The sequence below is a fragment of the Oryctolagus cuniculus genome, chromosome 2 (genome assembly GCF_051225735.1).
Source record: "Oryctolagus cuniculus isolate XC-2025 breed Fujian yellow rabbit chromosome 2, ASM5122573v1, whole genome shotgun sequence".
Classification (NCBI taxonomy): domain Eukaryota; kingdom Metazoa; phylum Chordata; class Mammalia; order Lagomorpha; family Leporidae; genus Oryctolagus; species Oryctolagus cuniculus.
The window spans coordinates 177,428,801-177,443,614 of NC_142868.1; the positions used below are offsets into that span (position 1 = coordinate 177,428,801).

A 14,814-nucleotide genomic window follows, 5' to 3' on the forward strand; every position below is an offset into this window, starting at 1 on the left:
ATCAATTTGATTCACTTAGATAACCTATTATTTTCCTTTGGAAGTTTTATGATCTTTCTCTTTTTCCTTGGTTTCATAGAATTTCACCCTATGAATCTAAGTTATGGAACTTTTCTCATAAATTCTGCTCATAGGAGGTAAATGCTTTCAATATTTAAGCCTTTAATATTGGAAATATTCCTTCCAGATTGTAATAAAATATTCTTTTCTCCTCTTTACTCTCATATTTTGGCCTGGAATTTCTGTTAGATAGATGTTTAAACTTCTGAATCTGTCCTCCTACTCCTTTTATTCTCTATCTCATCTGACATTGTGTTCAAGCAAAATTCCTTAGCTTGATCATCCAATTCACCAATCTGGTCTTCAACTATGTCTGTCTTAATAGTTTATTTCAACAATTCTATTATTAATACCTAAGACTTGCAATTCTTTTTCATAGCAGCCATTTTTATGAATAAATAGTATAATTAGAATTATATTACTGAATGTTTACTATATTGCTTGTTGCTATTTTAAGCATTATTCATTAATTCAATTAATTCTCAAACAACTTTATGTGTTTTGTAAAATTATTACCCTTACTTTATCAATGCGGAAATAGAAGCACTTGGAGGACCAATAAACTTGAAAATGGGTATCATTACGTTTCAAATACAGGCATTTCAGCTTCTCCAAATCTGGTATTTTAAATCAATACACTAAATAGCATCTCTGCAATGTAAACTTGAAAATCTCCAATTTATATAGTCCTAACTGTCCTCAAGAATTACTTATTTTTTAGAGATTAGACTTTCCATTTTTCAGTAGTAGACTCGCTTTAAAGCTTCTACTTTCTCAAATCTTTATTAATTCTTTACTGTCTCATTTTGTATTTTTTTCTAGACTGAACAAAACTTGCAGGTAGAATGTTTCCATTCCAAGGGAGATTACCAATTGCTCTTGCAGGAAGTGAACATTTATGTTTGTTATACAACTTTCCTAATATGTGCATCTCTTCCCAAAATTCCAGAATGGGAAGTAAATTGGCTGAGTGATTCAGTCTCTCAGTTCTCTCCTCTACCCATAAGCCTCTGCTTTCTCATGTTACATTTATATGTCACCGACATTTTTGAACTGTTTTCTTTCTTTAGATGTTTTTCTTTTTTCCTCATAAAAACCACAGGAAAATTTTGCAAAGTTTTTATCCCATTTCACTGGTATCAGTGCATAATCTGTCCATGTTTAAAGCAATACTCAGATCTTTCTTGATGTTGTTAAGATCCTAAAAACAGCCGGCGCCGTGGCTCAATAGGCTAATCCTCCACCTTGCGGCGCCGGCACACCGGGTTCTAGTCCCGGTCGGGGCGCCGGATTCTGTCCCGGTTGCCCCTCTTCCAGGCCAGCTCTCTGCTATGGCCAGGGAGTGCAGTGGAGGATGGCCCAGGTGCTTGGGCCCTGCACCCCATGGGAGACCAGGAAAAAGCACCTGGATCCTGGCTCCTGCCATCGGATCAGCGCGGTGCGCCGGCTGCAGCGGCGGCCATTGGAGGGTGAACCAACGGCAAGGGAAGACCTTTCACTCTCTGTCTCTCTCTCTCACTGTCCACTCTGCCTATCAAAAAATAAAAAAAAAAAAAAAAAAAGATCCTAAAAACATATTTTTATGCTATTTCATACTTGCATGAGCTGATTAATGACACTGAACTCACCTAAAATTGGCCTTCTGTTTCCAATAGTTTTCCACTACAGGACATTCTGTCTTTAACCTTGATTTCTCAAATGAGGGCTAGGATTTTGGCAGATTTCCCCCCCCCCTTTTTTTTTTTTTTGGACAAGCAGAATTAGACAGTGAGAGAGAGAAAGAGCAGAGAGAAAGGTCTTCCTTTTCCATTGGTTCACCCCCTCAAATGGCCACTAAGGCCAGCGCGCTGCACCAATCCAAAGCCAGGAGCCAGGTGCTTCCTCCTGGTCTCCCATGCAGGTGCAGGGCCCAAGCACTTGGGCCATCCTCCACTGCACTCCTGGGCCACAGCAGACAGCTAGACTGGAAGAGGAGCAACCAGTACAGAATCCGGTGCCCCAACTGGGACTAGAATCTGGGGTGCCGGTGCCGCAGGCGGAGGATTAGCCTAGTGAGCCGCGACGTCGGCCTTGGCAGATTTCTAGATACGATCTGTGGATGTCAGCATCACTTTGCTTCTACTATCTTCTTTCTAAAACCCCATTTATGTTATCAGCATTGCCTTCTCAAAGCAGATGTGAGTAATCCCCAAGCATATGCAATGTTCAAACCTACTCCATAATTTATGTCACAATCTAGTTTTCTTAGACTCACATTCCCTTTTATCAAGTTTTATGAGTTGGGCTTGAAAGCACTGTTTAATGTATTTTTAACATTAAGTATCCTTTCTCAATAAAAAGTCTATTCAGATTTTTTATCTTTCATTTTTAGTGTAGATGAATACAGTTAAGGGAATCATAAAAACATCTGTACTCCTCTCCTAGTACTCTAAAACCTGAACCTCAAAGGTAGATTCTACTATGGCACTATGAACAGGACGTTAGCAGCAAAAAGCAACGTGGAAGAGACAGACAACCGTCTCCCTCAACAAGTTTCAATTCTGAATAGTGGCCGTTGTGCAACCAAGGAAATGCTACTCAAAAGCCTCATTTTGGATGAGAATGAGTAAAAGTATAAACAAATGCAAATGTTCTGTAAATGTATATCACGAAGATCAAAAGAAAATACTATATTTATTTGTATATAACAATAGTTTGGCTATACAAATAAATCCAGAAATCAGTTAACAAATAGTTTCACTTCTCAGAATTTCAATTTCTGCCAGGATACTAAATAATGAACAGAAAAAGTTAGGGAAGATCAATCTGTCTCTTGAGCTCACATTACGTTAGGTATTACTTTCTACAGTCATCTTCTAATTAATTCCTATAAAGGCTCTGACTTTTAAAAAAATGAATAGAGGATGGCAATTCATTTTCTGCCCTTTTTCCTGCAATAATCCTGTTATAGTATTTTCTATATCATTAAGTCTCAAATGTGCCTATACTGAAATACAAGATAGAAATCGAAGCATAAACTATGAGCAAGCAATTAAGTGATATTCTACAGTAAACTTAACCCTAAAGTAACTTCAAACTTGAAAATTCACAAAATGAGGAAAAATGGATATAACCACCCTTACTGCAAAATTTCACCAGACTCCACAAAGACAGAGATTCTTTTATCTACTTGCAGACCACAGACACTTCGGCTTGACATTAAGGACATATGCATTTATGACGGCTTTCATGGGCAAAAGGTTCTGGGTTGGGAATGACAATTTTAGGGTTCATTCTAATGTAGGATCAAAACTTATCTTTCATACTATATGAAATTTGCCATTTGACCAATTTTCTACATAATCTACCATGTGAGCTATTTATTCCCCTTGCAAAACCAATCCCTAAACTAAGTGCATTACTTACTCTGTACACTCAGAGGACTTTGCCTGAGAGATATCCTAGTCACATCTGCAATAAATGCAGTGCACAGAAAAAACCTACACTCAAGATATCCACATTCTGGGACCGGCACTGTGGTGCAGCAGGTTAAAGCCCTGGCCTTAAGCGCTGGCATTCCATATAGGCGCCGGTTCTAGTCCTGGCTGCTCCTCTTCCAATCCAGCTCTCTTCTATGGCCTGGAAAAGCAGTAAAAGATGGCCCAAGTCCTTGGGCCCCTGCACCCACATGGGAGACCTGGAAGAAGCTCCTGGCTCCTGCCTTTGCATCAGCTCAGCTCCGGCCGCTGCGGCCAACTGGGGAGTCAACCAGTGGATGGAACACCTGTCTCTCTCTGTCTCTACTTCTCTCTGTAACTCTGCCTTTCAAATAAATAAATAAATCTTAAAAAAAAAAAAAAAAAGATATCCACATTCTAAGTCCTGAATTGTGATTATGTTAGGTTACATGGCAAACAGGGAATTAAGGTTACTAATGAGGTATATTTAAGATAGAGGATTATCCCAGATTCTTGTGGTGGGCCCAATGCAATCACAAGCATCCTTGAAAGTGGAATGAAAGAGGAAGATTCTTTGTCAGAGTGATGCAATGTGAAAAGAGCTTGAGCATGCCCCGCTTGCTTTGAAATTGAAAAAGAGGCACTCACCAAAGAAAGCAGGCATCCAGTAGTAGTCGAAAAAGGCAACTGTGGGATTCTACACAGAGCCTACGTAAGGAATCAGTGCTGCCAGTGTCTGGATTTCAGGCAGACAGGACCTACACCTCAGACTTCTGACATGCATGAAGGGTAACAGACATTCTGTTGTTTTAGACTCTATCTGTGGTACAGGCAGCAAGAGGAAACTAACACAGGCCACACTCAGTGCCCTGATCAAACTAATATCATTCCTCAACAAAAGGAACTAGGGCTCCTTGGAGAAGGGCTGAGCTGTAGACCTGGGGCAGGGAAAATGCAACCTGGAGAGTTCTGTAGTACCAGAAAACAAATGAGTGAAAGAAAAAAGATGGGAGCATGTCCAAAGGACACAGTTCTTCAAGAACTCTGGATGGCCAAATCTGGAAAAATTTCAACAAAACAGTGTCAATACTGGTTATTGATGAGTCCCTAGCAGGATAAATAAATGGTGGAATAAAGAAGCAAAATGGAGAGAATGAACAAATGTTTACAGAACTGCAAAAAATACATGAAAAAATACAAAAAATACACCTCAATCCAAGAGATGGAATCCCCACGAGCCCTGAAGTGTGGTATGTTATTGGCAGCCAGGCCATGGGAAGGGGAAACAGCACTTCTGCAGCAGAGAGACCTGGCAGATATCACCTCAGATGAGTGCTCACAGGGAACACAACCAGGGAGCCTCATGTTGATGCCATGAACCTCCCCGATGAGAGGAGGTGCCTGCACCTCTAAGGTGAAGCCCACAGCCCAGCGTCTAATCACGAAAACACATCAGAGACCCAAACTGAGGAACATTCTACACAATGTCCAACCAGCACTCTTCAAAAGGACCACAAGAAACAAGGCCAGACTATCAAAAAGGGAAGAAAATTAAGGAAATCAAATGACTAAAAGCAATGTGGATCCCAGAACAGAGTAAAAACTTGGTGAAATCTGAATAAAGTCTGTTGCTTAGCTAACAGTTTTGAACGATTAATCTCTTTCTTTTGAAAAACATACTAATTATGATGTTAGCATTAAAGGAAGCTGCATGAAGAAAACAGGGAAATTCTTTGCACTACTATTGTAATTTTCAATAACTTTAAAATTATTATTTTTATATAAAGCTTACCTCAGAATGTCAACTTGTTGATACAAAATTCTGCTTACTTAAAAAATATATAAATGATAGTGACTTACCTCCTAAAATCAAGACCTAAATATTCTTAGATAAAGTTCACTAACTATACCATGTACTTGACTGTAATAGTTGAAGATTATCACTAACAACATTTCTAATAATGAATCTGGCATGAATTTCATTGTGTAACAACAATTTTCAGCTATGTAAGATACCCCTGCCCGGTATTCATTATACAATGGTGTAACACTCAGAAATATCTGACTTCCAGTGAAAGAAAAATATTTCTGTAAGATTTATTTTGATTAAAAAAAAGGAAAAAAACCATATAGCTTTTCTTTTTAACAGAAAATTTATATATATATATATATATATCATAACAGTCAATTCATTTCCCCCTTGATACTTGCAGTGTTGTCTTTCTTCTTCAAATCATAATCTCAATTTACAGATACTTAACCATGAGATAAAAAACAACTTGAATACACTGGAATCAAATTATCTGTTGAAATTAAGGTCAGCAAACAATGATAAGGTACACCCAAATCTCTCATCACTTTTTTTACTATTACCACCATGTACCACATTAGCTCCCTGCTAATGTGCCTGAGAAAGCAGCAGAGGACAGCCCAAGTGCTCCTGGCTCCTAGCTTTGGCCCACTGGCCATTTGAGGAATGAACCAGCAGATGGAATATCTCTGACTCTCTTCCCCTCTCTCTGTAACTCTGCCTTTCAAATAAATAAAATGAATCTTTAAAAAAAAAAAAACAAAAAAACTGATCACTATGAGATTTACAAATGACTTTTAAAAAGCTCATGCAAAATGGAATTAAAAGGTAAGTTTGTTTTGGTGCTAAAATGACATTTTTTAATCCATGCATAGTTTTTTCCAATAAAATTAAATTGCCATGAACTTTCTGAAGATCCCTCATACTTTGTGCTTCTCCATTTAGAACAAAGCAACTGAAAGCCCTAAAGCTTCTCCTAAATTATTTTACTGCTCTTAAAATCATCCTGTGATGAAAAGCATTCATTTTCGGATAATTTTAGAATGAAATTAACTTATGCAAAGGAATTCCTTAATTTTCTGCAGACCTGAATGTACTGCAAGTTGCAGAGGCAAATATGCCTCCTAGCTCCCATCTGGGCTGTCCAGCAGCCTGCAGCAATGTCAGTCTGAACGTGGGCATTAGAAATGCTCCACATCAACAGGATCTGCAATGTGGGTACCAACTGTATTAACTTCAGTAAGTGATCGGCTGGACAACCTTAAAGTCCAGAGCCATTTCTCCCAGCCAAGGACCCTGTCAACTTCCACATAGCTCAGGGCTTGAGCTTTGTTTGAAATTCAACACACACATTCAAAACAAAAGCCCAAGTTAAGTTACTTAGATCTTAATGCCATTCTAAAAAACTACTTAGCTCTCTGTGTAATCCAGAATGAAGTGTAATCAGGGTATGCTGCTGGGCACATGATGTAACTGAATCAACCTTTCTTCCCATCAGGTTTGCCCTCTCAACATCCCCACACACACTTTTAAAAAAAGAAAGCCTGAAAACTCGTCTCAGCCAAGCAACTCTAGCAACTAAAACCACAAAACCAACAATTATACAAGAACTTACTTTTCCATTAGTGGTAGAATTGTTATGTATCTGAAAATAAGCAGAGATGTGTGTGGGTTCTAGGCAAAATAACTTAAACACACTTAATATGTTCTGTCTCCTACAATTCATTTGATGGTTTTCATAAAAATCTGATTCATAATAAACCTTCAATAAAATTTACTGAATTAGTGAATAAATCAATGGATACTTTACAGCCTGGTGAAAGGGGGAAAGCAAATTACATTCTGTTATAATAATAACAGAATAATAATCTAGAAGTCATAGAAACAACCTGGGTTTATGTTCTCAGATAAAGCGAAGTTGAGCCCAAGGCTGGTTCAGAAGCCAGGCTTCACATTCTATCCCGCCACCCTCTGGCTTCCCAGGACCTTCCCACTGCAGAAGCCCCAAGCAACCCTCACAGTAATAATAACCTACGTCCTCACACAATGCCTAAAGGCTGAAAAGGAGCGGTCCAGTCCCTTATCAAGGAGGAAAAATCTTCCAGAGGCTCTCTCCCTCGGTGACAGTGGCTCCCACAACCACCCCTGCAAACAGCAGGCTGAGAAGGCCCGCATCAGGCGTTTTCATCCTGTCATGGGACTTGTGCAATCACAGGTGCACGGTTAAAATGAGTGAAACACTATCTGTGGCCTTTAGCTGTTTGGTAATTCATGGGACAACATGCTTCTGGAAATCATTTTCGTAACAGTTAAAATGAATCCTTAAAAAAAGAGAAAGATGCTTAGGCAGTTTCTGCTTTGCTGTAAATGGATTAAGATCTTACTGGACAAATCATCCCTGAAGAAAACAATAAACTCTGGACATAAGAGGAAAGGAATGACAAGAAGATGCTGGAGAGGCACCAGAAGCAGACGGAGCAGAGACACAAGTGGGAGCTTGTGTTCACCTGCAGGCAGGGAGATGGAAGCAGGAAGGATGCATTCCCTTTTATAAGGCTTTCCAACCCTGGCTACATGTAGTCCACAGCAAAACACAGGCAAACAACTCAAGTGGGCTGGAAGGGAAGGTCTAGTCCTCAGTGTCTGTACTAGAAAGGAACAATCTCAGATCAATGACACACACGCTTGTACCTCAAGAAGCAAAAACAAAAGGCAAATGAAACCCACAGGAAACAGAAGGAAATAAGAACAAAAATCAATGAAACAGAAAAACAAATGATGGCCAGGTTGGGAGTAGGGTGGAGTCAATAAAACTAAATGCTATTTCTTTTTTTTGTTTTTTTAAAGATTTATTTATTTGAAAGTCAGAGTTACACAGAGAGAGGAGAGGCAGAGAAAGAGGTCTTCTGTTCAATGGTTCACTCCCCAGATGGCCGCAACGGCTGGAGCTGCACAGATCTGAAGCCAGAAGCCAGGAGCTTCCTCCGGGTCTCCCACATGGGCACAGGGGCCTAAGAGCTTGGGCCATCTTTTATTGCTTTCCCAGGCCATAGCAGAGAGCTGGATTGGAAGAGGAGCAGCCAGGATTAGAACCAGCGCCCATATGGAATGCCGGCGCTTCAGGCCAGGGCGTTAACCCATTGCACCACAGCACTGGCCCCCTAAATGCTATCTCTTTCAGGAGGAGAGGAGGAAACCAATACAATTGATAAAACTCCAGCCAGACTGATCAACAAATAGTGAGAAATGAAGAGAATAACAAAAGAATATGGGGAACGACTTAATGACTTCAATTTTGACATTTTAGTTTGATAACTTAGATGACACAATTTCTTGTAAAGACCAATGACAAACAAGAAACAGAATTAAAAATCTCTCTGTTGATGAAAGAAAAAATTGAGTTCATAATTAAAAACATATTTAAATATACTTGCTGAACAGTGATTTAATTCAGTTTGGAGTGTTGTGCCACCATGTATTTTTTTCTTCTCTTCTACACAGAGATTTCCTTTCTGGACAGATATTTTGATTATTAGTTTTCTGGGGAGTTTAGGATTTGGGGGGCCAGGGAGCTGAAGAGAAACTGCAGTTTCTTGGTTCACTTTTTCTTCCTGTAGCTCCTTAGTTTCCTTCCGTGACACACTTTTAAGAGGAGTGCCCTTCCTATAATGTAGGAAGGAATGCCTCTCTCAGGCCATCTCACCTGGTCATACTGTCATTCAACTCACTTTCCTATTCTCAGTGCTGTTAAGGAGGATGTCTCAAGCCCTGTTCAGTAATGTGACACCAGGATTAGTCTTGGTCTTTCTGGGGATGATTTCCTTTGTATTTCTCCTAAGTTGTTTGTGTTCCTACAGTTAAGCTCTTTCCACACTCTTAGTACCCACAGGTATGCAAAGGTGGAAGGGAAGAAGGATCTCTTTTGGAATTCGCTTCTCTATGATATTCTTCTTCTTCTGATGAAGAAATGAGTGATATATAGTTTAACTTTCTCTGCTTATTGATTTTACAAATTTTTGGAAGGGTGAAGAAAAAAGTGAGAAGGCTTTTAAATATGGGTTTCATCTCTATCAGAAATGTATCTGTGACTTTTTAATTTCACTTTCTATTTTTTGTCAATGTCAGATTTTTTTTTTAAGATTTTATTTATGTGAAAGGCAGAGAGACAGAGACAGAGAGATCCTTCATCTGCTGGCTCACTATCCAAGAGGTCACAATGGTTGGGACTGGGCCAGGCAGAAGACAGGAACCAGCAACTCCATCTGGATCTCCTAAAAGGGCTGGAAGGTCCCAGGTACCTGGGGGCATTGTTTACTGCTTTCCCAGGTACATTATCAGGAAGTTGGATCAAAAGCAGAACAGCAGAGACTCTTCAGCAGTCAGAATAGGAAGCTGGTATCACAAGCAGTGGCTCATCACTGCGCCAAAATGCAGGCCCCAATGTTGTCCGATTTTGTCAGTTACATTTTTCTATATGACTTTTTAAAATTTTACGCATACTTTCAAACTCACTGGCATGAAACTACTGTAATATTCTGTTACTATACTTCATATAAAATCGGTAATAAATAAAACATTATCATTCTTGCCATTTTTTTTTTTAAGACATCTATCAGTTTTTTAAAATACTGAGATCTCGGGGCCAGCACTGTGGTGTAGAGGGTAAAGCTGCCGCCTGCAATGTTGGCATCCCATATGGTTGCCAGTTCAGGTCCAGGCTGCTCCACTTCTGATCCAGCTCTCTGCTATGGCCTGGGAAAGCAGTAAAAGATGGCCCAAGTCCTTAGACTCTTGCACCCGCATGGGAGACCCGGAAGAAGCTCCTTGGCTTCAGATCAGCCTAGCTCTGGCCATTGAGGCCATCTGGGGAATAACCAGCGGATGGAATACTTTCTCTCTGCCTCTGCCTCTCTGTAACTCTGCCTTTCAAATAAATAAACAAATCTTTCTTTTTTTTTTAAGAAAAATACTGAGATCTCTAACACACATTCCATCAAAAGATGAGGTCTAGGTGCCAGTGCTGTGGCGCACAAGGTTAAGCTTCCACCTGGGTGCCAGCATCCCATATGGAGTCCTGGCTGCTGCACTTCCGACCCAGCATCCCTGCTTATGGCCTGGGAAGGCAGTGGTGGATGGCCCAAGTACTTGGGCCCCTGCACATGTGTGGGAGACCCGGAAGAAACTCGTGGCTTCAGACTGGCCAGCTCTGGCTGCTGCAGCCATTTGGGGAGTGAATCAGCAGATAGAAGACCTTTCTCTGTCTCTCCTTCTCTCTGTAACTCTGTCTCTCATTAAGTAAATATTAAAAAAAAAAAAAAAAAATGAGGTCTATGCTCCTTCCCCTAGAATCTCTGAGGGCACTGACTACTTTTTCCAATAACACATGGCAGATGTGATGCTATATATGAATTCTGTGGCTGGGCCACAAAACCCCTTGCAGCTACTTACTGGTTCTCCAGAGATGTTTGCTCTGGGGGAAGCCAGTTGCCAAGTAAGGCAACTGTATTGGAAAAGTGACAAAGAGAAAGAAAACTATGAGCATGAAGGGAACTAAACCTCAAATACACTGAATAAATCACCTACCACCTCCTTACTAGTCAGCTTTGAGAATAAGACCAGTCTTTTGCCCTGACAAATCACAAGTCATCTCAGTCCGCTAAGAAAGGCAGAGTTCAAATAGGAACTGTTATAAAGGCCAACCACAGAAGTAGATGTCATGGATGTATTGTGGAACTTCATAAACTCGTATGTGAATAACTGGTCTCAATATAGTTACAGTCTGTTCCTCACCCCTGCTTCACATCAACTTACAGGTTGCGAAAGCGGGCAATTTAGTTTTAACATGCAATGTTCAAATATTCCTACTTCTCCATCACATAGTCAACATGATGTTGTATTCTTAACCACTTAAAGACCAAAAAGGAGGGGGGGCTAGTGTTATGGTATAGCTGGTAAAGCTGCCACCTAGGATGTCGACATTCCATATGGGTGCTTGCTCATGTCCCTGCTGTTCCACTTCCGATCCAGTTCCCTGCTAATGGCCTGGGAAAAGCAGTGGAAGAAGGCCCAAGTGCTGGGGCCCCTGCCAACCACATGGGGTACTCAGATGAAGCTCCTGCCTCCTGGCTTCAGCCAGGCCCAGCCCCGGCTGTTGAGGCCATCTGAGGAGTGAACCAGCATGTGGAAGATCTCAGTCTCTGTTTCTCCCTCTCTCTCTGTAACACGGACTTTTAAAATAAATAAATCTTAAAAAGAGAGAGAGAGATGGATGGACTAGGGAAATTCAGAAAATAATCGCACCTAGTATAATGCTTGAATGTGAATAAATCAGTCAATTTCAAGCAACTTGAACACTCAAGGGACCAGAACAGACTGGCCTAAATTGCACTACATGCAAGAAAGTTACAGAAGTTTTTAATTCATATCCTTCAAAGTGATGCTCATCAGAAAAGATATTTAATTCCTTGAAAATAGTTTATTTTCTCTTTCACAGTTGAGAGATTTCAAAAAATGATTACAATAAAGTCACCTATTACGACCTACGGAAAAAAAGAAACTGGTATTGTTTATAAAAAGCCTATTGAGGAAAATATCAGGATGGCTCTTAATATTTAAGGAGAGTTGATCAACTTCTTCTATACTTTTAGGGTATATAAAATAAACAAACCCTTAAAATCATGCATGAATAACCTACCAAATCCAGGAACGCTTTTGAGGCTGGCTTTGAGGCAAATTTTCTCCAGCCTGAGGTAGCTATATCTCATCAGACAATTCCACAGGAACATCCAGTCCATTCTGGTACGATGGTTCATGATAATGACACTTCTTTCTCCAGGAACAAATGCATCGCCTGTTATAATCACTTTTACACCAAACATAGTCTCCAATAATGCCTGAGGAAAAAAAATCCAGATTTTCAGCAATTTAAAGTTAAGATTTCCCACAGATAAAATTCATCATGGTATATAAAAACTTCCTATGATTTCTAATATATAAAAGTATAGTGTGTCCCATGACTCTTGCTTCTATAACATATCAGAGGGGAAAAGTTAATCTAGAAGAATGAGACTATGAAGCACTATTTCTAATTTCAATGTTTCTACTCATTTAGGTTTCTTGAAGTTTTCTGACTTTTTAAATGCCAGTTATCCTTGAAATCTTCAAGATATATTATTAAGTTAAAAATAAAATAGTTCAGAAGGTTTAAGTAAGATTTCACTGTCTAATTTTTAAGAATAAAGATATGTATGATTTTATTTTCAAGAAATAGTCAAAAATTGAACAATAGGGATTGGGCTAGAGAAAAAGTTGAACTTTTCATTTTATACCTTTCTGTACTTTGATCTTTTTTTTTAAACAAAAATACACAACTGTTTGAACAGTATTCAAAGAATATGATAATTACATATCTGCTAAAATGCCACAGCCATAGCCCTTCAAGTGTGCCTGGAACATTGTAGATGCATAAGCATTTGTTAGATTTATTTTAGCAATCTTTCTGATGGCCAGGAATATAATACACTTAAAATATTCAGAAGAAAAGTATATTACAGATTGGAGATCTTTAAAGTAAAATAATAGACAAGAAAATCTGAATTATTTAAATTTTCAAATTATTTACATGTATCAATTTATTGATTAATATTTGGCCCAACTATTAATGGAGGGAAAATTAATCCAAAGGCAGCTAAGGCAAATATCATGATAACCTTGATCAAAATGCAGCAAACAGAAACAGTAGGAAATACTACAGCAATGAAAATAAATGAACTACAGGTATATAAAACAACACAGAAGATAGACACAGGGGCCAGCACTGTGGCATAGTAGTAGCTGCTGCCTGTGCCATTGGCATCCCACACGAGGGCGGTTTTAGTCGTGGCTGCTCCACTTCTGGAGAAGCTCCCTGTTAAAGTGCTGGGAAGGCAACAGGCTTGGGCCTATGCACCCACTTGGGAGACCTGGAGGAAGCTCCTGGCTCCTGGCTGTGGACTGACCCAGCTCCAGCCATTATGGCCATTTAGGGAGTGAGCAAGCAGATGGAAGATCTCTCTGTCTCTCCCTCTGGTCTCTCTAACTCTGCCTTTCAAATAAACAAATCTTAAAAAAAAAGATATATACAAGCACAATGTTGAGATGGAAGCAAAACAAACAATAAAGCAAATATACAATGAATGGCCACACAAGAAAGAGATAAATATATTACATATAAATATATTTTATATAAGGATATAATATATATTATATAAATATATAAATGGTAAAATTACAAAGGTGATAACTATCTTACAAGTCACATTAATGGCTACTTCTACTAAAAATGAATTTTGATTAGGATAGGTAGCTTGCTAGAGCACTGGCAATGTTCTATTTCTTGACCTGGGTGATACCTGCACTTAAAATTACTCATTAAAGTACTCATTTGTGTTTTATTACCTTTTCAGGATAACTGTTACAATAAACAGCTTTAAAAAAATACAATATAACATAATTAGTTCTCAAAAACATAATAAACAAGATCAAAAAAATTTAATTTAAGGGGCTGGCACTGGATATGCAGTGCCAGTATCTGATATGGGCACCAGTTCGAGTCCTGGCTGCTCCACTTCCAATCCAGCTCCCTGCTGGTGCTCCTGGGAAGGCAACAGAGAATGACCCAAGTGGCTGGGCCCCTGCACCCATGTGGGAAACTTGGAGGAAGTTCCTGGCTCCTGGCTTCTAAGTGGCCCAGCTCCAGCCATTGTAGCCATTCGGGGAATGAACCAATGGATGAAGGATCTATCTCTCTGCCTCTCTGTAACTCTGCCTTTCAAACAAATAAATCTTTTTTAAAAATTTAATTTAAAAAGTACTAGAAAAATCAAAAGAAGTTATAAATATTAGAAGCTTGGGCTGATACTATGGCACAGCATGTTAACCTGCTGTCTACAGAGCCAGCATGTCATATGGACACTGGTTCCAGTCCCAGCTGCTCCATCCAGCTCCTTGCTAATGTGCCTGGGAAAGCAGCAGAAGATGGCCAGGTGCTTGGGCTAGTGTCACCCACATGGGAGACCTGGATGAAGCTCCTGGCTTCAGGTCTGGCCTGGCCCAGCAGTGGCTGTTGCAGCCATTTGGGGAGGGAACCAGCAGATGGAAGATCCCTCTCTTCGTCTCTCCCTCTCTTTCTGTAATTCTGACTTCCAAATAAATAAATCAATAAATCTTTTTTTAAAAAAAAAAAAAAAGCTGTAAGCCCAATGTTATAGAGTCACAATAACACTCTAACAGAGGAAAATAAGATCACCTAAAGTATCTATAGAAATTCTAAATGTTTCCATTATAAGCTACTTCTAGACTTTACACCAGGCATTTATATACCTGAATTTGCACATAGGTACTTTGCCAAAAACAAAATGCCTGTACTTTTCGTGTTTTTTTTTTTTTTTTTTTTTGGACAGGCAGAGTTAGACAGTGAGAGAGAAAGAGACAGAGAGAAAGGCCTTTCTTTCCATTGGTTCACCCCCC

General features: G+C 39.5%; 1 protein-coding gene across 21 annotated transcripts in view; it reads right to left on the reverse strand.

Moving 5' to 3' along the window:
- Positions 1-14,814, reverse strand: part of LCLAT1 (lysocardiolipin acyltransferase 1) — a 188,378-nt gene that overhangs the window by 79,164 nt on the left and 94,400 nt on the right. For all 21 annotated transcript variants that reach the window (XM_089326600.1, XM_089326599.1, XM_089326598.1 and 18 more), the window contains one exon: positions 12,002-12,200. In XM_089326600.1, the coding sequence (XP_089182726.1) occupies positions 12,002-12,200 (199 nt within the window). The remainder of the gene's footprint in view (positions 1-12,001; positions 12,201-14,814) is intronic.